At 40.9% G+C, this 18,875-nt stretch overlaps 1 protein-coding gene across 8 annotated transcripts in view; it reads left to right on the forward strand.

Moving 5' to 3' along the window:
- magi2b (membrane associated guanylate kinase, WW and PDZ domain containing 2b) overlaps positions 1-18,875 on the forward strand; it is a 79,984-nt gene that overhangs the window by 37,145 nt on the left and 23,964 nt on the right. For all 8 annotated transcript variants that reach the window (XR_008416518.1, XM_053885081.1, XM_053885084.1 and 5 more), the window contains 4 exons: positions 4,498-4,617; positions 9,059-9,283; positions 11,161-11,389; positions 11,906-11,985. Coding sequence is in view for 7 of the 8 variants with exons in the window: in XM_053885081.1 (XP_053741056.1) it covers positions 4,498-4,617; positions 9,059-9,283; positions 11,161-11,389; positions 11,906-11,985 (654 nt within the window). In the remaining variant the exon portion in view is untranslated. The remainder of the gene's footprint in view (positions 1-4,497; positions 4,618-9,058; positions 9,284-11,160; positions 11,390-11,905; positions 11,986-18,875) is intronic.

The raw sequence follows: 18,875 nt of genomic DNA on the forward strand, positions 1-18,875 counted from the left end.
TCCGCTTTGTCTGCAGCAAGTCAATACATTTAGCAAGGCATATTTTCTAAATGAGTGAAGCCTCCAATAAAATCCATTCACTCTGCCTTTCGCTGCAGTTTGTTCCATTTCTTTAACCATCCTTCACCTAATCCTTATTGTGAGTCCTCGTATAGCCTCAGGGATTAAGAAGGAGGGGCGAGGATGACAAACATTTTGCTCATATATGGTAGAATATGGCAGCAAGGTGGTTAAACGTTAGTGCTGCCTCTCAGGAATATGGTTGGAATCTAACTTTACCTGCATGATTTTCCTTGAGATGCTCGCCTCTGACAGTTCAGTAACATAAAGAAGTGTATGACGAGTCAAATATGAAAATCTGTTTTATAGAAATATTTTATTCTATTCATCACCTACTTCTGATTTACTTAATCCACCTAAGAAGCAATTATGTTTTTGCTGGTGTTGGTTTGTTTCTTAGTGAAAAGCATAACACAAAATGTTGAGAATGAAGGGTAGGTCAGAGATGGGATTTTAGAGGTGTTGAGTAGCTCCATGTGCGAGTTTTTGTCACCCACTTGAATTGCGTCTCACCTCTCTGCTCATGGCCCTGTTCCATTTGGTACTAGCCAAGAAAATGAACTGTTGACTTTATAAGACGCAGAAGAACATCACTAAAGTAAATCAATTTTCATTTGACTGTGGTCACAAAATGTGTAGAGGGAGCCATTTTCTTTTGCTTCTGCTCATAAAAAGTTATGATTTTCAATTTCAATGGTGAGAATCCCACATTCCTTGTCATGATCACATGAAGCGGTGTAAGGTGGGCAGCCAAATTGAGGAGCTTTGTTTTGATATTTTCTTCTCTGTGAAAGTAGCATAATGTGTCAACTGCGTGGGTCTAACACGTTTTTTGAAACCCGTAGTAGAAGCCTTGTTACCGAACCTGCAGGACTCCATCACCGTAGGTAAACAAACTTTCACAAACTTCTCAGAATTAATGTGAATCTGAGCAGGTGACAAGATCAGTGAAGATACAGTTACTGTCAATCCACCCACAAAACAGCTTTTCACTATATGCAGTCCTCCAGTTTCATCCCTCCCATTTTCACAGTAAATGTTGAAATATAATGGTAATCTTCAAGCTGAAAGAAAAAGGAATCAACACGAGTGGTTGTCTTTTATCGCTCCAGTGCCCTTCACCCTGCACGGCACAGCGGAGCGACAACGTTTAACATCAACACATCAATCGACTCAACGCGGCAACATACAGGGCTCAATTATGCAACACACACACACACACCCTGCTAAGAACACACCCTGACAACCCACAGTCGCGACTACATATCACAGAAAACCAATGTTACTTCTGAAACTGTCTACATTTCCTCTCCCATAGCCACGTGCACACATTTTGCAGGGGGCGATGCTCAGGCCAGAGAACCCAAAGACATTATCGTCTCATATTTTGCTTCATCACTAAAATATTTAACTTTCGTATGACTGTCACATGACTTGGCCAGGGTATAGTGGTCAGAACGTCAAGGCCAGTTATTGTGCTTTTTAAAGCAACCAAACAATTGAAACTGATCATAATGATGCGTATCAGAAATGGCTGAGTAGATTGTTCGAACGCTGTTTTTACCTGTCTGATGCTGCAGGTCGGTGGAGCCAATTGAATGCTCCTTTGAGCGACATGAGAACGCGTGGGTGGGCGGTGGCGCGGGTTGGGATCGCTCCGCCACGGGGGTAATAATTATCACATGCATTCTCACACAAATGCCCGGTCTGATATCAAAATACTGTGGCCATTCATTTACTGTTTGAATTGGCTCTCTCAGTAAAGCACACTTGGGCCGTTCACTTCCCATATTTATCAGTCTTGACCAGCAGTCAGACCTTGACTGCGCCTCCTTACTTGCCTTGTTGGAACCCCCCGTGAAGACTGTATTACCGACTTGCACGCTACATATAAAATACTCTTCTTGGCATGAGCAAAGCAGAAACATCTTAGGTGCTGATGTTTTTTTGCGACACAGACGGCAGAGACAGGTTGCAGGGATGATGATTCCCGGGAGCCTTGAGCCCCAACGTTGTTTACTATTGATTGGATGTCGTGCTTTTACTAATAAAGGATAAAACTGGCTGCACGCCCAAAAACGTCTTTGCATTGCAAGCTGCCAACCTCTCGAAGGTGACACCGAGTACAACTGAGATTTATTACCACAGCATAGAGAAACTCTGGGGCTGGCACTTTAACTGGCACAGACATCCTCAGCTGGTGAGGAGTGAAGGTAGGAGTTATTACGCAAAAACAAGGAAAATCCATTTTGAACTGAAGCTGAAATAGCTGATATGCAGAAGTTACTCTGCTTGTGTCAGACGATAAGAGGACAGAGAAAGGCCTTTGCTAAATTATAGAGTTGCAGTGGATGATTGGCTCACTGCTCTCTTCATCCCCAGATGTGTTAACGTGTGTTTATATACACATGAGATATGTTTGTATAATTGGAAAGGGAGTCACAGGGAGGCAGCGCAGAAAATCCACGCTAAAAATAAACCTCCGATGGAATGATAATCATAATAAAGGAAGGGGGAGAGGGTTAGATGATTAATGGTTTACACTTTGTGCTTTGATATTTTTATTTCCCTGTGAGAGTCTCTGATGCAAAACACAGCGCTTGTGATGGAACAGCAAACCTTTATAGCAGTGAGGGGAGACTATAATGCAGAGCTCACATTTGTTTCTCTCTCATGTTTGTTCCTCAAACATCAGCTTGTCTGCACTTGGTCCGTTTAAATCGTACTCCAGGGTAGGACAACGATCTTCAGCCCGACAGAAAACACCAAATGTCGATGCGAGATTTTACTTTCTCGATTCAATGGCCAGAACACTGGGCTCAATGATGCAGTCACGGCCCCTCTCTGAGCATTGCCCCGGCCCTCACCTTCTAAATATACTATCTTATATGTCACTGTCAGTCCTCCTCGGTTCATGAACTATGGCAGAGGATGACAGAGAACAAACGGTACGCACTCAGAGGAGCACGCCTGCAAAATTTATTTACAACCAGTGTATCAGTGAGACATGCCTGCCTTTCCACATGCAACTCCAACCACCTTCCGGTCATCTTTATCACTCACCAATCCTGCCAGGAAAACTTTGTCTCCCAAGCCGAATATTCATGACCTGGCTCAGAAGTAGGTGGCTCATATGAAGCAAAAATATTGCCCGTTGGAGCTGTTACTTTTCCTCCGAAGAGCAACAGCTGCATCTTGCGAAAACATTTGAACATATTGGGCACCCACCCATCCATCTGTCCAGTCTTTGCCGCCGCAGACCTGTTGTGCACCAACCCATCAGTAGATTAGCTCCAGCCTTCCCTTCCTTGTGTCACTGACAGCACAATATCCAAGAACACTAGGTGGAGAGTTGTATTCCTGTGCCTGGTCAACAAAATACAATTGTAATGCAGATTAAGGGATTTTATGGAAGATGGCAAAGGGAAAGAGCGACTCTTATGGTTTGCTTTATGATAAAATTAGCCCTAAATAATTGAGGAAATATCCCCCCTTCAAATCAAAGCTTTATTTGTTCCTGTTTTGTTTCTGGGTTTAAGAGTTTAATCTCTTCTTTTCTTTCTGCTTTGTGGCTGTTGTGCTGTTAATCTGATTTGTGATTGTTATGGCAGCTAATTAAATTTCATCTTTATTTAAAGTCCCCTCTCTCCCTCATGTATGAACATAGTTCGTAGTCAATAATGAAGAGCATTAAAGTTCCATGCTATTTTCTTTCTACTTTCCATACCTGCCCACACAAACGGCACAACCAGCTGACAATTCAGAAATGTAGAGATGCCAGTTGTACTTCTGGCCTCGAATGGGCAGATCAATCTGTCCTGGCCCTCGAATGTATGTGCCCGAAGTCTGGGAAAATCTCTGAAATTGAATCTCCTCCTCGTTGCTGGGCCAATAATTGGTTTCAGGCAGGATCAATGGAAAGCAGGAATCTGCAGCGGCGGACATGGCTGGGCCTCAGCTGAAAAGTCCTCTTGGCAGAGGAACAAATACAGAACCTCATTAAAATCAAAACTCCTGTCACTGCCTTCACACAGTCCAGCCGTTGCACCAATAGAGATCTCCAGGGTGTTCGAGTCTGAAGGTTTTAATTGCTGAATGGTAATTTACTTCCTCTATGATTCCTTTTTTTTCCACAATCTGATAATCCTATGAGTGCTGATAGCTGGAAATGACTGTGGACTTCCATGTTGAAGCTGTTTACAGTGTCAGTCAGTTTCTGCTTCCTTCTTTCCTCTTCATCCGTCTGCCACTGTCACAGAAATACACAACTGCGTGAATGGATTTGGCAATCACATGTGATGACTCCTTGCTCAGCCTCTTCTATTCCACTTCCACTTCCTTTCGTACACTTCTTTGCCTCTTGCTGGCTCTTCCTGCCTTTTCATCTCGAGTGTCCCGTTTGGCTCTTGTGACCTCTCCGTCTCTGGCTTTCTTCAGGTACGACCAGGCAGCCAAAGGAAGGGGAGGTGCCAGGGGTCGACTACAACTTTGTGAGTGTGGAGCGGTTTATGGAATTGGAGCAAAGTGGAGCCTTACTAGAGAGTGGAACTTATGAAGGTAAGTGCTGGGACCAGTTCCAGTTGCAGTTAACGTTCCTAAAATTTGACTACCTTTTGCCAAGATCTGGGCCATGGTCTCCTGATCAAGCCTGATGAAGTGCTAAAATAAGGGGACCAGCTGTCACCCTAAAAGAGACATCTTGTTACCCTTAGTACTGATGTCTTTACTGTGTGTTTACTATGTGTTTGTGTTGCTGGAAAGAGTCTCGCAAAGCATCTTTACTTGGATATAACACCTCTGCTGCACATAAAACAACTAGACGGAGAGAAAAAGAAGCTGCCACAACAAACAAGGCCGTGGAGAGTATCTAGAAATATTTTTAGCATCAGTAGTTACTGAGCCTCTCAATCAGACTTGTTGGTTTTTATCCAGTACAGTTGCAGCGTCTCATCTGAAAAGAAAGACTTTCGCGGATATCAAAAGACCTCATAATGTTTGTTTTTATCATCTAGTGCCAGTGCTGTCGTTGTATAAGTAACAACATACCGGAAAACAGTTTTGTCAACTTGTAAAGAAATCTATGTCTTCCGTGCATTTTTGTGTGCACACCCACGCCAGACAAGTGAAAGATATTACTTAATATCCTGTGGATAAATATTCAAGTTCTTCTTCATAATTTGAGTTATTTTATCCGAAGTGTGACACAGATTTGGGTATACAGACTGAATACACCATTAGTGAGACAGCGTCTGCAATGTCTCTATTTTTGGTCTTATTTATTTAGTCAACCAAAATAAAGACAAAATGTTTCTTTCTGATTTGTGTAGGAACAGGGGGAGGGTGTGATGGTCTGTCGCGCTCACACGCTCCACATTCATACATTGTTGTTAGGTCAGGTCTATATCATGAATAAATGTGATCATATGAATTGGATTTAACTGAATTATGAGAAAATGCACATTAAGGTCTTGACTCGATGAGCATGCTAAGCATCGTAAGTAAGGGAAAACTTTTTCACTTTGCTTAAAACAGAGCATGAGAGAATGAATAATTATTATAATTTATTATTAATAAATCAATCAACTTATATCATTGGTCAAGCACTTAGTTATTTCCTGTTTATTTATGTTACTTGAATCTTAGGAATGTTGGGACCTGGTGTCCTTTTTTGTGTTTGGAAGTCCATTCGCAGTGATGTCATGTGTATTGTCTCTGGAATTATTTTCACCAGCAATGCTATATACTCTCCTAAACATTGCTTTGGGGAATATATGCAGTATGATGACTAAAGCTTGCTATTTGTGCTCATACTGGACTCTTTGTCGTGCTCTGTTCATTGGCCAGTTGAGATCTATTTTCTCTTTCCAAATGATTCTTCATTGCTGTTGTACGCATTTCATTGCCAAATGCCACCATCTCCAATTCATTTTGTGAGGCTCATCATTGAGCTTCCTACAGCCACCCACTGACATGATCGATGATTTAGCTGTGCTTTAACTAAAATGCATTTTTGGCCCATTATGGCGTTGCACCTAATGGTCTCCCATAGCAAGCTCATTTACTTTGGCGCACTGTTTCCTGTGATCTCTGCCTTAATCCAATGAACGTGTGATCAATTGCCAACAACAACTCATCATCATTAGACAAACTCTTCAAAGTTAAGTCCAGTCTTTATATTGCAGCGATCTCATCTTAATGTGCAGTTGAACTGACAGCCTATAAAGCCTGATATTATAGCCTAAGTGTAACGCTCATGACTTACTCATATTCAAAAAACTGAATTGGACCTGCCTGATAAATCAAGGCTGTAATTTATTTCATACAGGATTTGTTACCTTAAACTTCCATTGGATTCAGAATATAAGTATTCATCTAGTTGTATATTTTTATTCACTCCAGCCTGAATTGAAGAAGCACCAGACTCCAAAACTACTTGAGATCTACAAGCCTCATAGATATAGTACTTCAACTAAGGAGCTATGATCAGCAGGTACTTGTGATATAATAAAACTGCTAGTAGGAGTCAAAGCTGTCTATTTGTGGGCATAATTAATGAACACCAATGTGAGCTAATTAAGTCTGAGGTAGGCGTCTTTGTGTTGATGATGTGGAAACGTACACCGTATAGTAGTCCAGCCTCACAATTAGAAAGGTCTCTGCTGTGGTCTTCTTCCACAATTAATGACTTTAACTTGTCTGTGAGTGGTCGTCTGTCTGCACCATGTCTCCGTGGAACTGCTTCCCTGCCTCTCGCACGATGGGACTGGGATCGGCTCCTCATAACAGGCTAATTTTTTTTGTGGGTTTTGAACTGTTTTGCACGAGCCCAAAAAGACAGTGCACCTTTATTTGGGTGTCATCGTTTTTTCCTTTCTAAATTGTGAGTCACGTCTTCTTCTTAAAGGACTTGGAGAGACTGCAATCTGTTGTGTCATATCCTCCAAGATACTTAGAGAGCCGGTGTATACTCACAAACACTACCCATATGTGTTATGGGATTAGTTTGATCTTGAGCAAGACACTTCAAAGCAGTGAAGGATCCAGTGACCAAGCTGACGCAGTGTGTTTGAAAATATTTCTCTCCGTGTTGTTTTTGAGCTTTTGAAGATAGCCAGCTTTGCAGGTTTATTCTTTGTTGTTGACTGCGTGTGTACACATTTATCATGAATTCTCTTTGTCTTATAATGGGCAGCAGGGTAAGTGTGCTTACTGGTGAAATTCTGGCGACGATAAAGCCAGTCCTAATATCAGTCCGCCTCCCGCTGGCATGAAAGTAAACGGATATCTGTCGACACTTGAGTGCTGATCCTCCTTTTTGTGATTTTTGAGCCTCCCAGCTCAGCAGTAGGTTTGGAACCATTGCCCAATTCATCTTTTGTGATGCCTCTTTGTCTACCCTAATTACTGTTTGAGGCGAGGTAAAACACCACGTCTTATTAATTTGCAATATTCATCTTAGATTTAAAAAAAAACCCAGAGAGTCTTGGCATTATTTCACACACTTTTGACTAAGATTAGTCTGGAAGCTGATATGCAAATTCCAGCCTTCTAAACAGTGTCACATTATATTTAGATGTGTATTACAGAATAATAGTGTGCTGATAGTACTGTTATACAAGTAAATTACCCAAAGGACCTTCATGTATTTTTCCTTTCAACTTCCTCAGCAGCAGTGGGTGTGTAGTGTTGAAGGAGGGTCACTGCTATTTTCGTGTCTCACCTCCGCCAATGCGGCTTGTTCACAATAGATGCAGATGTGGTGATGCTAGTTGGTGTCTTGTCCTTTTATGGGTATCATTTCAGGTTCTATTTTTAGAAGACAAGGGCAGCACTCACCGACTAATTGAAATAAAAACCAAGGCGCTGTTTATTGCTTTGCTTGAAGTTTAGTGCCGCCTCCTCTAAAACACCAGGTACTCATTTCCAAATTTAGGACAATACATTTCTTTCTTGTCATGTGTTCTTTACAGACATTTTTCACATGAAGGTGCACTTTTATAGCAAGACATAATGGACATGCGCATGACAGAGATGGTTTAAGGATAGATTGCTTCAATAAAAGAATTTGATTAAAAAAGGTGCTTTATTGCTACATCCTTTTCAGATACAAGCTATTCAGTTGTCATTTTCAACATTCCAACTAAGACACGCAATGCTCAAGGCCAGCTGTGTGGTCCCGTGTGATCTTCAGAACAATCATTGTCTCGTCGATGATCATCAATCAATACAGTGTCGTCAATACAGTCTTCGAAAAATCAATGGAACAACCTACAAAATAGCTCTTTTATATCCCTTTGTGTGTACATATGATAGAAATCAATGTTTATTTCCTCATTCCCTCACAACATTGTGAATCAATATCAACACTCTGCTCCTGCCCTTTTCATCTCTTAGGAGCTAAACTTCACAAATTGTTAGTTGAGAGCACAAATGTGACGGTCGTCTTTTTTTGGGGGGGGTGATGATTATTTTTTTGTTTTTTAAATCAGGCACTAAAGTCACTGTTTTTTATGAATTACACGAACCTATTAAATAAAAATAACACTGAACAACATTACAAAGAAAACATTCCTTTTTTTAAAGCAAAATAAATGACAAATAAGCAATACAAAAGGCAAAGTGCTTAATATGACATAAATAACTTTTATTCCCTTTTCAATGAACAGATTAAACCGATTAAACGGCTCCTCGTCCAAACAAACTCCATGAGCATTGGTTTTGCCTGCGGTTTGCTTCAGTTAGCTTTCATTTGTTAGCCTCTTGGTAGTGCTTGAATTTGGTGCAGTGATTCGATGCAAAGTCACAGAAGATTTTCTGGAGAAATGCCTGTTTTGTTGTGTCATTTTTACATTGTGATGTTATTTTTTTTATAAGTAATTATAAATAGCATCTTATTATAAAAATGTTCAGTCCTCTTGTCTTGCACTTTTTAGGCTTGAATTTAAACCACATTCATACATTGTCCTACCTCTAATATTAATGTGCTCTCTGACCTCAGACAACTTCTACGGCACACCCAAACCTCCAGCCGAGCCTTCCCCAGCCGCTCCTCCTCTGAATGTGAGTGAGGCTCTGCTACCTGGAGCCCGGCCCAGCGCCCAGGGCAAGAGGAAGAGGAACCAGTCCGTAAGCAACATGGAGCAGCGTGCCAGTCTGGAGCCGCCTGAGGAGGAGGAAGAGGAGAGCCCGGTTGTCAATGGCAACGGGGTGGCCATCACACCAGGTAGCGTACGATCGAGAACCCTGTTTACCACTGACAATGCTGTTGTCTTCACAAGGGCCACAAAGAGAATTTACAACATCATATTTTGTTGAGGAAATTAATCTGGTTGGATGCGGCGCTGCGTCCCTGGGGTTCTCCCTTCTCATCTCCCTGTTTTAATGAGCAAAACAAGCCAGACGCCATATGTATTGCTACAGTACATTTTATTTTACCTTTCGATTTCAGTTCCATACCTGCAGTTTATATAACCAGCTTGAAGTCTGACCGTAACTGTACCCAGACCAGACATTTTGATAGACTCACCGCCTTCACCGACTGCGGGCAAGGATAACCTGCAGTCACAGAACCCTCAAGGACACGTTTATGTCCCGACTTTCATCACTGTTCTGAGTTTTATTTTGGCTTCAGCTCGTGTCGTTCTGTCCCTGTATTCCTCAGTCTGTCCTTCTGTCTCTGCGCTCCTGCCACTGGCCTTTGTCCTTGTTTCTATTTATACATCAAACCACCCCTCCACCATGGCTCCCTCTCTTCCTCCTCTGTCTTCTGACCTCTGCAGACAATTCTGTGGTGTCCCTTGACTTTCAACTTGATTTATCACCTGCGATGATAGCACTTCAGTCAGATATAGTTTTTATAGTTTATAGTTTTTGTGCATTTGTTTAATGTTGAAAGAATCTTTTTGTTAATGAAAAAGTTAAGTCTTTAGTCACTAATAGTTTAGACAAGCATGTGTTTGTAAAAATAAGATCAGAATCAGCTTTATTGCCAATGTCAGTGAGGATCCCACCAACTTGTGAACAATAAATAAAAAAATTAAATTACATAAAAAATAATGATTTAAATAAATAAATACCTGAAAATCAACTAAATAAGTATATGAAAATACACAATAATAATAGAAGTAAGCAATAAATAAATAAACCACAAATAACTAGGGATGTTCACAATTCATCAGTCTGACGGCCGAGGGGAAAAAGCTGTTCTTGTCACGGTAGGTTGCCAGATGGAGATGGAGGTGGGACTCAAAAACGCAGATACACACATTGACCAAGACCTTAGGAAGCATCACTGTTGAACTTGAAAGGGTCAGTAGCCAGCCACATCGTGATGGTAGAACAGTGCCAAATACTCCCCAGATCATGTTCTTGGAAAAAAAAAGACGGACTTGGAGGATAAATGAAATTCAGTGAAAACCCCTGAGGTAGAAAAAAATGATGCTGAAGGAAAACTCTGATTTCGCAGAGTCCAAGAAGGAGCTTTTTAGAATGTGAGGATGGCAGATGGATAGTGCCTGGCCTCAGGTGGCAATGAACAATTTAGTCTCAGCTGTGATGAACTTATCTCTATGTTGGAAGCGTTCGGCCCTCCAGTACTGGTTTTTGGCTCATGCCATTGTCTGTTTCTTTTTTTCTAGAAAAGAAAAACTATTTTGATTCCAAATGAAAGATAAACCACTGTTTTATATCCCAAAACCTTCTGAAGAAACTTGCCATGACAGATCAGTATTATTTCTTTTGACACCTCCTCGTCCTCTGACTTCACCACCAGTTCTCCCTCGTCACGCTGAAAATTCTTTTCTTGTGTTTCTGACTCAGACTCTGACCCCTGAAGTCGCTGTGTGTCCTGGTTTCTTTGCTTCTGACATCTCCGTGTTGAATCCTCCTCATGCTCATTGTCCACAGACCCCAACTCTGCGTCTCTCTCCCGGGGGTTCATAGCTCCGCTGTGACTCTGACTCATCATGCATGGCGTGTACTGTTCATCCAGGTCTGCGTGTCTCTGTGTTTGCCGTTTGTGGCCAATGAGAATCAGACTGTCGTTGTATAGAGAAAAAAAAATGAAATAGTAACAACTGTGTGTGTGTTTCTGCTCCACAGAATCTAGTGAACATGAGGATAAGAGCACTGATGCCTCTGGGGAGGTCGCTGTTGAAGCCTCCTGTCAGGCCACAGCTTCAGCAGAGGCACCCACCGAGGGAGAGGAAGCTTCAAAATCCCCCTCTAAATCCCCTGCCAAAGTTCCAGATGTAGACGAAGAGGAGTTGGGTCCACTGCCCGACAACTGGGAGATGGCGTACACAGAGAAGGGCGAGGTCTACTTTATTGAGTAAGGAACACAGCAGGTCACATACTAATCGATCCAAGGCCCTTTTTCTAAAATACATATAGAATTGCAGGGGAATCTAAATCAAGTTTTATTTTCGGGAACCTGGCTGAGTGATCATTCACGAGCCAAGCAAGACACCATTAAGCCTTGGAGCTGACCCAAATATATTTTTAGCATTAACATTGTGCAGCGGGACGTTTCCTGACATTTCCATTTATTTCTCTGGAAGTCTTAAATGCACCTATATAGCAAAGCTGACATATTTACCGAGTCACTACTTAAGATGTCTGGAATCCAGTGCGGACCCTAATAAAATTTAACATCTAGTTGTAGACTATATATTTGCCGAAGAACAAGGAAACCTTAAATAAATCTCAGCGAGCTGCAGCTGAAATGGATCTCTGCAGAATAAATGAAGATTTAGTAAGTTAGAGCTAGTGGAGGCCTTTTCACATATTTTACCATTAGTTCCACCCCTGCATTTTTATCAAGTGTCTGCTCTCTTTGTTTTATCAGTCACAACACGAAAACGACATCGTGGTTGGACCCTCGACTCGCTAAGAAAGCAAAACCTCCAGAAGAATGTCGGGAAGATGGTGAGTTATGATGCTTCATTGGCATCTCTGACACGCTTGTTTGTTCATTCCTCTGTGAATCAATTTTATCGTATCTAAAGCTTCCCGATGAGTCACACGGACGAGAACACGACACGGTTTTATCCTTTGTCCTTTTAGTCTGCATTGACACTAACCGAGCAGCGGCTTCAGATTAAATAATCTACTTATTCATATGTGTATTCACTGCATATTGGCCACATTATTATTACCATTATTAGGTATTGACTAGTGTTAAGACGTACTAGATTTTACCCTGGAATAGTCCCTGAAAGTTCACTCTAAACAATACCACCACTACCAAGCATTAACCTTAATAAAGTAAGTAGTTTATCAGCAGTTGTGTTCCCTAATCTAGAGTGTTTCCCAAAATAGCATGTGACTCAGTGATATGTGTTATATATGCAAAATGGCAGGACCTACATTCTTAGTAAATGTTTTAAATTGTAAAAAATAAGACATAAATATGAAAAAAATATAATAGAATACTATATATATATATATATATATATATATATATATATATATATATATATATATATATATGATGTTTGTGTATATATATATATATATATATATATATATATATATATATATATATATATATATACACAAACATCATAAAACATCATGAGATCTGAATGTGTGACTACTAGCTCTATTCCAAAAATGTTTTCACCGAACTAAACTCCTAGCGCCATGTGGGGTTGATCGGACAGATGACTGAGCACAGATTAGTCGAGAGCAGTTGATGAGTTTTGAGAAAGAAATTTGGTGTTTGCTGCCTTGTGTTACAGATTATTACATGTGATGTGGACATATTAACACCTGAAAGTCATTTGTTTGAAAAGATAAACACTTAAGCAAAGCATAGAGGAAAGTTCTTGGCCTGCAATGAGTAGTTGGTTAATCCATTAGTTGCCAACTGCTCAGGCTCCGGGAGCCTCGGGAGAATAAACTATATAAACCATATTTTGAGCTAGTAAAAATGTAAAGTTTAATGCAGCACTTATATACGTGTACGCACCACAAGTGGTCACCATTTACAGTACGACACTACTATCAGACGAGTTGTGTGTTCATCACACCATACACTTCATATAAGTTGACCAATTGTGAAAATAGTTGGGGACTGGTCGACTTTTAGAATAATTGATAGCTGCAGCCCGAGTCAGGAAACATGAATTAATATGATCAAATCAAATTCATCAAAAAATGATGAAAACATTCTTTCAAGATATTAATTATGATTTATTAATAAGAGAAATATTGAGGGGCGATAGGTTGTTGTTCTTTGAATAAAAAATACAAATGGGATCGAGGAAAAGAAGATCAAAATTAAGGGATTAAAAAAATCGTAATATGGTTGAACCTGTGAAACGTCTTAAATGTATTAAGATTGGCATATGTATTTTAAAAAACATGATAGGAAATCGGAAACTAGATTTTGAATGTGCAGAGCCCTTGTATCCGGTCTGAATTTGGCCCTGTTTTTCAGTTATTTATTCTATTGGGGTGCAAGGTAGAGACATGAGCCATCAGGTTACAGAGGCGCATTATGAGTGGAATAAAAGAATAAACTGCCCCCATCAACAGAGATGTTGACTTGCTGAATGCGTGAGTGTTGAGTTTGTTTTTCGGTGGTGGAGCCTTTTTTTAATCAATTTGTCCCCTTCTGTCATCCTGGATGTTATATGTGACCGCAGCACGCATACGACCTTGAGGCGGGAATCATTGCTTAGTGATATTTTGAGCAGCGGCCTGTAAATCAACACGTGTTGGTGTTGCTCACTGATGTGTCTCTGCTGAGTACATAGAGACTGGCAGGAGGTGCAGCTGAAACAAGATTCATGTGTTGCTGTGGTTCGTGTAGCGATAAACACACGGCTGCATCGCTGTTCTCCATCCTCATGTTGTGTGTCTCAACGACAATTGTGATGTAGCTGATGTGGGGGCTCAGCGTGTGATATATGAAGTTGATGAAAAGATGTGCTGTCCCACACTTGTGACGTGAGTCACTGGTGACAGATTTAAATCGATCACTCTGCTCTCTTCATTTTCTTTCCTACTCTTCTCCTCCCTCCCTTCAAGTCTCCTCCACTCTTTTTCCCGCTCTGTAGCACCTTGAGGTCCTGTTCCTCCCCGTCCTACTCTCCACTCTGGGTGACCAGACTGTGAGGGGAATTCTAATAATTCCTAGGCTCCACACACACACACACAATGGTCACTTCTTAAACCGATGATTGTTTCTTTTTACTTAGTGTAGCAGTGTTTTCACGCCAACTTTCTGTCAAGTTAAATGCTTCAAGATATGTTTTGTTTTAATGTTCCAACTGTGGTTTTTAGCTCCATCCAAATTCTTATTTTTCACTGTGTTCATTGACTTTTAAAGGACTCAAGGGTTGTTCATGTCATGTCAACCTGTTACCTTCTTGTCAGAAAAACGACCTCAGGAGTTGTGATCTTTTAACACACTCAGGGCCTGATTTGTGTTTGTGTATACTGTGTAATATCAAGACGGCATCCAATGGTTTCATCATCATTCTAGGACCAACACAGAGGGAGGCGCTGCACTAGATTTCTCTCTCTCTATTTCGGTGTTTTGATGCCACTGTGCCGACGTTTTAGTGAGGATGGATTAATGGAAAACATCTGTTTTAAATGCGATGCCAATAATACTTCAAAAATATTATGATCAGGTCAGAAGGGTTTCTTATCTATAACGTTTTTGTGTTTATTTCTGGGGTTTTTTTTGTGGGCTTTTTAGATTTTCCAATAGCTGCAAATATATAATTTGCAGTTGTTTAATTAAACATTAAATATATTAAGTTATATGCTATTGCTATTGTTTTGGAATGTTAGCCTATTGTATATTATGATGGACGTGTCCATAATGTATCTTTGTTGCCTTGTGCAGTTTACCAGTCTAATGCTTTCCTATCCTTGGCAAATTTGTTGGAATGTGATGGCCTCTTTTTTTTATTTCGAGTACTAATTTTTTTGTTGGGGTTTGGTCCAGACAATTGTGAAACACTGATTTTCAAACTGAGGTTTATCGTACCTTTGGCCGAAAATACAACTCTCTTGGAGGTGATCCTAGAATTTGGCACACCTTTTTATTGGAGCTTTCCTCCAATCTTTCTTGGCAGAATAATTCCAACTCAGCCTCGCTGGATGTGCTCGGTCGGAGCCAAGTCATTTTACATTCTCCCTCTGATGGGTTCCCATTCGACTCTGGCCGGGCCATTTCAGGACTCTCAAAGTTTTCCTCAAGTTAGTGTGAATGTTTTGGGCTTGCACTCTTGTCAAAGGTAAAAAGCTTAGCTCCAGTTGAGTTCTCCCCAAAAAGTTCTTGCTGATATTCCCATTGCAGGCAAAACTCCTGCCACTGAACTTGACTGCAGGGTGGATATTAATGAGATGGCTTTCAATAGCCTCTGTCCTCAACACATAAAAATGGAGCTCTTAGTAAAGTAGTTCTCTCTTCAGTTGTTGTGTTTATAATTACTATAATCTCCATTCAAGCGTCCAGTCTGCTTTGTGATTATCCCTGTCTCCTCACTCCACCTGGAGTGTAAATATGATATGATATACTGTTGTATAAAATGATATGCAGCCTAAACCGTCTCCAGAGTCGACGATTTAGAGAAAAGCAGACACTTGAATCTCAGTCTTTAGTATTTGTTATTTTCCCTGCATTGTGGAGGAGATTAGCGTGTGTCTATTTTCGGTCATATTGAGCAATCTTTGACATGTTTAATCCAAGCCAGTTGCTTTTGCCAAGATCCTCGATGACACATCACATCCTCTCACAGCACCTTTGAAGCGATGTCTTCCAGGTTGAGATGCCAGGAAACATTATTTTTATTCACTTTGAACAGGGCAGCCTCTGTGTGGACAACAGAAGGGAAATACAGCAGCCGTCAGCCAACTCCCTGACTCATCCCCCGTCACGTGTTAGCCAAACATCCCTGCAGTACAGCTGTAACAACGAGCCTCTTTTTGCCATCTGCCAAATTAGCATTTTCATTCATATTATGTTTTTGGCATATGCTTGGGTGCAGTGATGCAAGAGCGGTGTACAGTGTGCAGATTTGGCGGAATGATTCTCCTTCAAGGGTTGAATTATCATTTCTTATTTCTGCCCTGCTCTGTTTACCGCCAGCGCCCGTATGTGGCCGTATGTTTTTGCTAAGTTCAAAGACTGTCATTTCAAATCCGACTCAGATTTTTAGTCCGGCCAGAACTTTCTTACGTAACCCTAGCTCATCTTTCTCACTCAGAGGAGTGGGGAGCAAAAGCGCTTTAAATCACAGCTTCGAACTCTCAGCCCAGGCTAATGGTTTGTTAAAAGCCTGCCTTTGAGGAGAATGTTGAAACATGTGAAAGACAGAAGGTGATGGTGAGCAGTGGGATGTTTAGCCTCAATCAAGACTTCAGACACTTGCATGGGACTGTCAAAAAGTGATAGAACCTTGCTTAAATGTTACCTCGTACTTGCGTCATTATTTCTCTTCACCTCCGGACTGGGACCTTCTCTGTCTGCGTCACTTTTGTTATTCTGTTTCTGGCTGTCTCATTCTTGCTCTCTTCTTCTCTCGGGTCCACAACGCCTCACCCGCCGAGTGTGAAGTGGATCACAAGTTGTGAGAAGAAAAGCAAAACAGAAGGATGCCGATTTGTACAGCTGGAGGACTATTTAGGGAGTGGAAAGTGAAACTAATATCATGAATTTATTCTGACAAAACTGGAGGCAGACATGCTGCCAATTTTAGGGACAATTTCTTTCCATATTTATGAAGAAAGCAAAATAAACGCCCTATCTGGGCTGGCAGTTTTGTCTTCTGTCAGGAAGAACATCTGTTTGTATTTAGCTGGGGAACTGTAGAAATACATTCAAACCTATACTCGATCCCAACACAAACATAAGTGAAAATATCTTTAGCTGTAATGTTGTCGCTTAATAACACAACAAATACAGGTGGCTGACATGAAGTTCTCATTCACAGTCATCCACTGCTACTATAGAGGCGACTGTTGCATTTTATCGGTTAGACTTTAAAAATGGACGGGTAATTATGTTGTTTGAATTGAACATGTTTAGCATGAAGTGAAGCTCATGGTTTACTGTACACAATTTTCCTGTTAAAGCCATTTAATTTAACTAATAACGTGAACATGATGGAAGAATGGCAGTGTCCGTAATGACATTGTTTGTCCATGCATGCAAATTAAGCAATTCTTAAGAGTTTCTGCCTCAACTTGGGAGTATTTCTAATCTTCCTTCAACGGGGAGGTAGCACTTGAAACCACTTAAATGTGTAATTTTAAAAGTGGATGTGGCACTGATGATGACTGATTAAGAGTTCAAGCAAATGTGCGTGTTTACTTGCTGTCATCCCTCGACACGTCATTGATATTTTGAGCATTACCTCATGTGCTTTCCATCCTCTGAAGAGTGGCTGCATCTTGCTCATACGAAGCAGATTTCTTTTCAGTTTGTGATGCATTGGATCACTTGCGCTGTTCCAGCTTTGACATTTAGAAAGAAATCTGTTTAATCACAGCTGAATGGTCAGTTTCTTTGGCTTGGTGCAGAGATGTTGAAACTGAATTTCTTAAAACAATCCTCCATCCCTTTGTGTAATGTAGATACACAACTGTAGTGATTGTGCAGCATGTTTTATTATTGCAATGTGCCGAAATCATGAACTGAAGTCATTTCAGTTTTTCCTCTCTAAAGCCTTTGAACTATTTCCTTTCCGCGTTGTCATATATTAATGATCATCTGAGGCCTGGCAGTGTTGAGGATGGCAGAGGAGGATAGAAATGTATGTGCAAATCAGTGGCCTAGATCTCAGAAAAGAGTCAGTCAAATTCTATGACTGTGGTTTAAACATTTCATGCATGTAAGCAGTCACTATTTCAAATGCCATAAAGTTGGTTCATTGGGCATTTCTGCCTGAAAGAATTGTGTTGCTTCCTTCATTATTAGAGTGTGGAAAAAGAAGTAAGATGCAGGCAGACACAGGCAGTTTAGAATCGTTTTGCTTCCATTCTTGTGATTTTCTTTACCACTCGCTTTTTCTTTGGCTCTCTTTAGTGCCTCCAAGTAAAATATTCTACATCTACTTTCCTATTTAACATATAACCTTAGTTTACTTCCCTACACACACACACACATATAGACTCAAGAATGCAAACACACACACACTGCTTTTTCCAGCCCTCAGCTCATACTGTGGAAAAAAAGAGACTTCGACTGGTGGTTTCCATGGAAACTGTATCCCTTTTCACTTTCGGGGAGGGCAACGCCAAGTGCAGGAGTTAGGCCGACATTTAAGGTGGCTCATCAGCAGGCTGAGTGGTAATTTAAGGTGGTATGAAGTGTGAAAGCATGTGATATTAGCAGCTGGAGGACGCAAGGGGTTGTTTGAGGTGGTGGGAGTATCATTGACATGGTGGGCGAAGATTAGAGCTGAGTAATGATAATTGCTTCTCTCTGTCTCACACACAGATTTCACCTTAGGCACCTCAGTCAGCAACACTCAACTTGCCACATTAGTGAAATTGACATCAATCAAAAAAATGAGAGATTTTGAAGGTTTAGTAAGAGAGTGGTTGCTATTTACAGTGTGTAAATGTTAAATATGTCCTGTGCGGCCACTGTCCTCACCAATTTTATGAAGAAGAGTTTTATTCATTACAGCACTGGGTGTTGACAAAGCACACACAACTTGTGTTGCGATGAAAGACACCAAACTCAGTTTCCTTCATCATGCATTAGGACGTGAAAAAGTATATGAAAAATGGGAAGTGGAGTCCAAAGGCTCAATCTTAAGTGCCAGGAAGTAACAGACATCTGCCATGAC

Source organism: Synchiropus splendidus, chromosome 14 (assembly GCF_027744825.2).
Source record: "Synchiropus splendidus isolate RoL2022-P1 chromosome 14, RoL_Sspl_1.0, whole genome shotgun sequence".
In the NCBI taxonomy this organism is placed as follows: Eukaryota; Metazoa; Chordata; class Actinopteri; order Syngnathiformes; family Callionymidae; genus Synchiropus; species Synchiropus splendidus.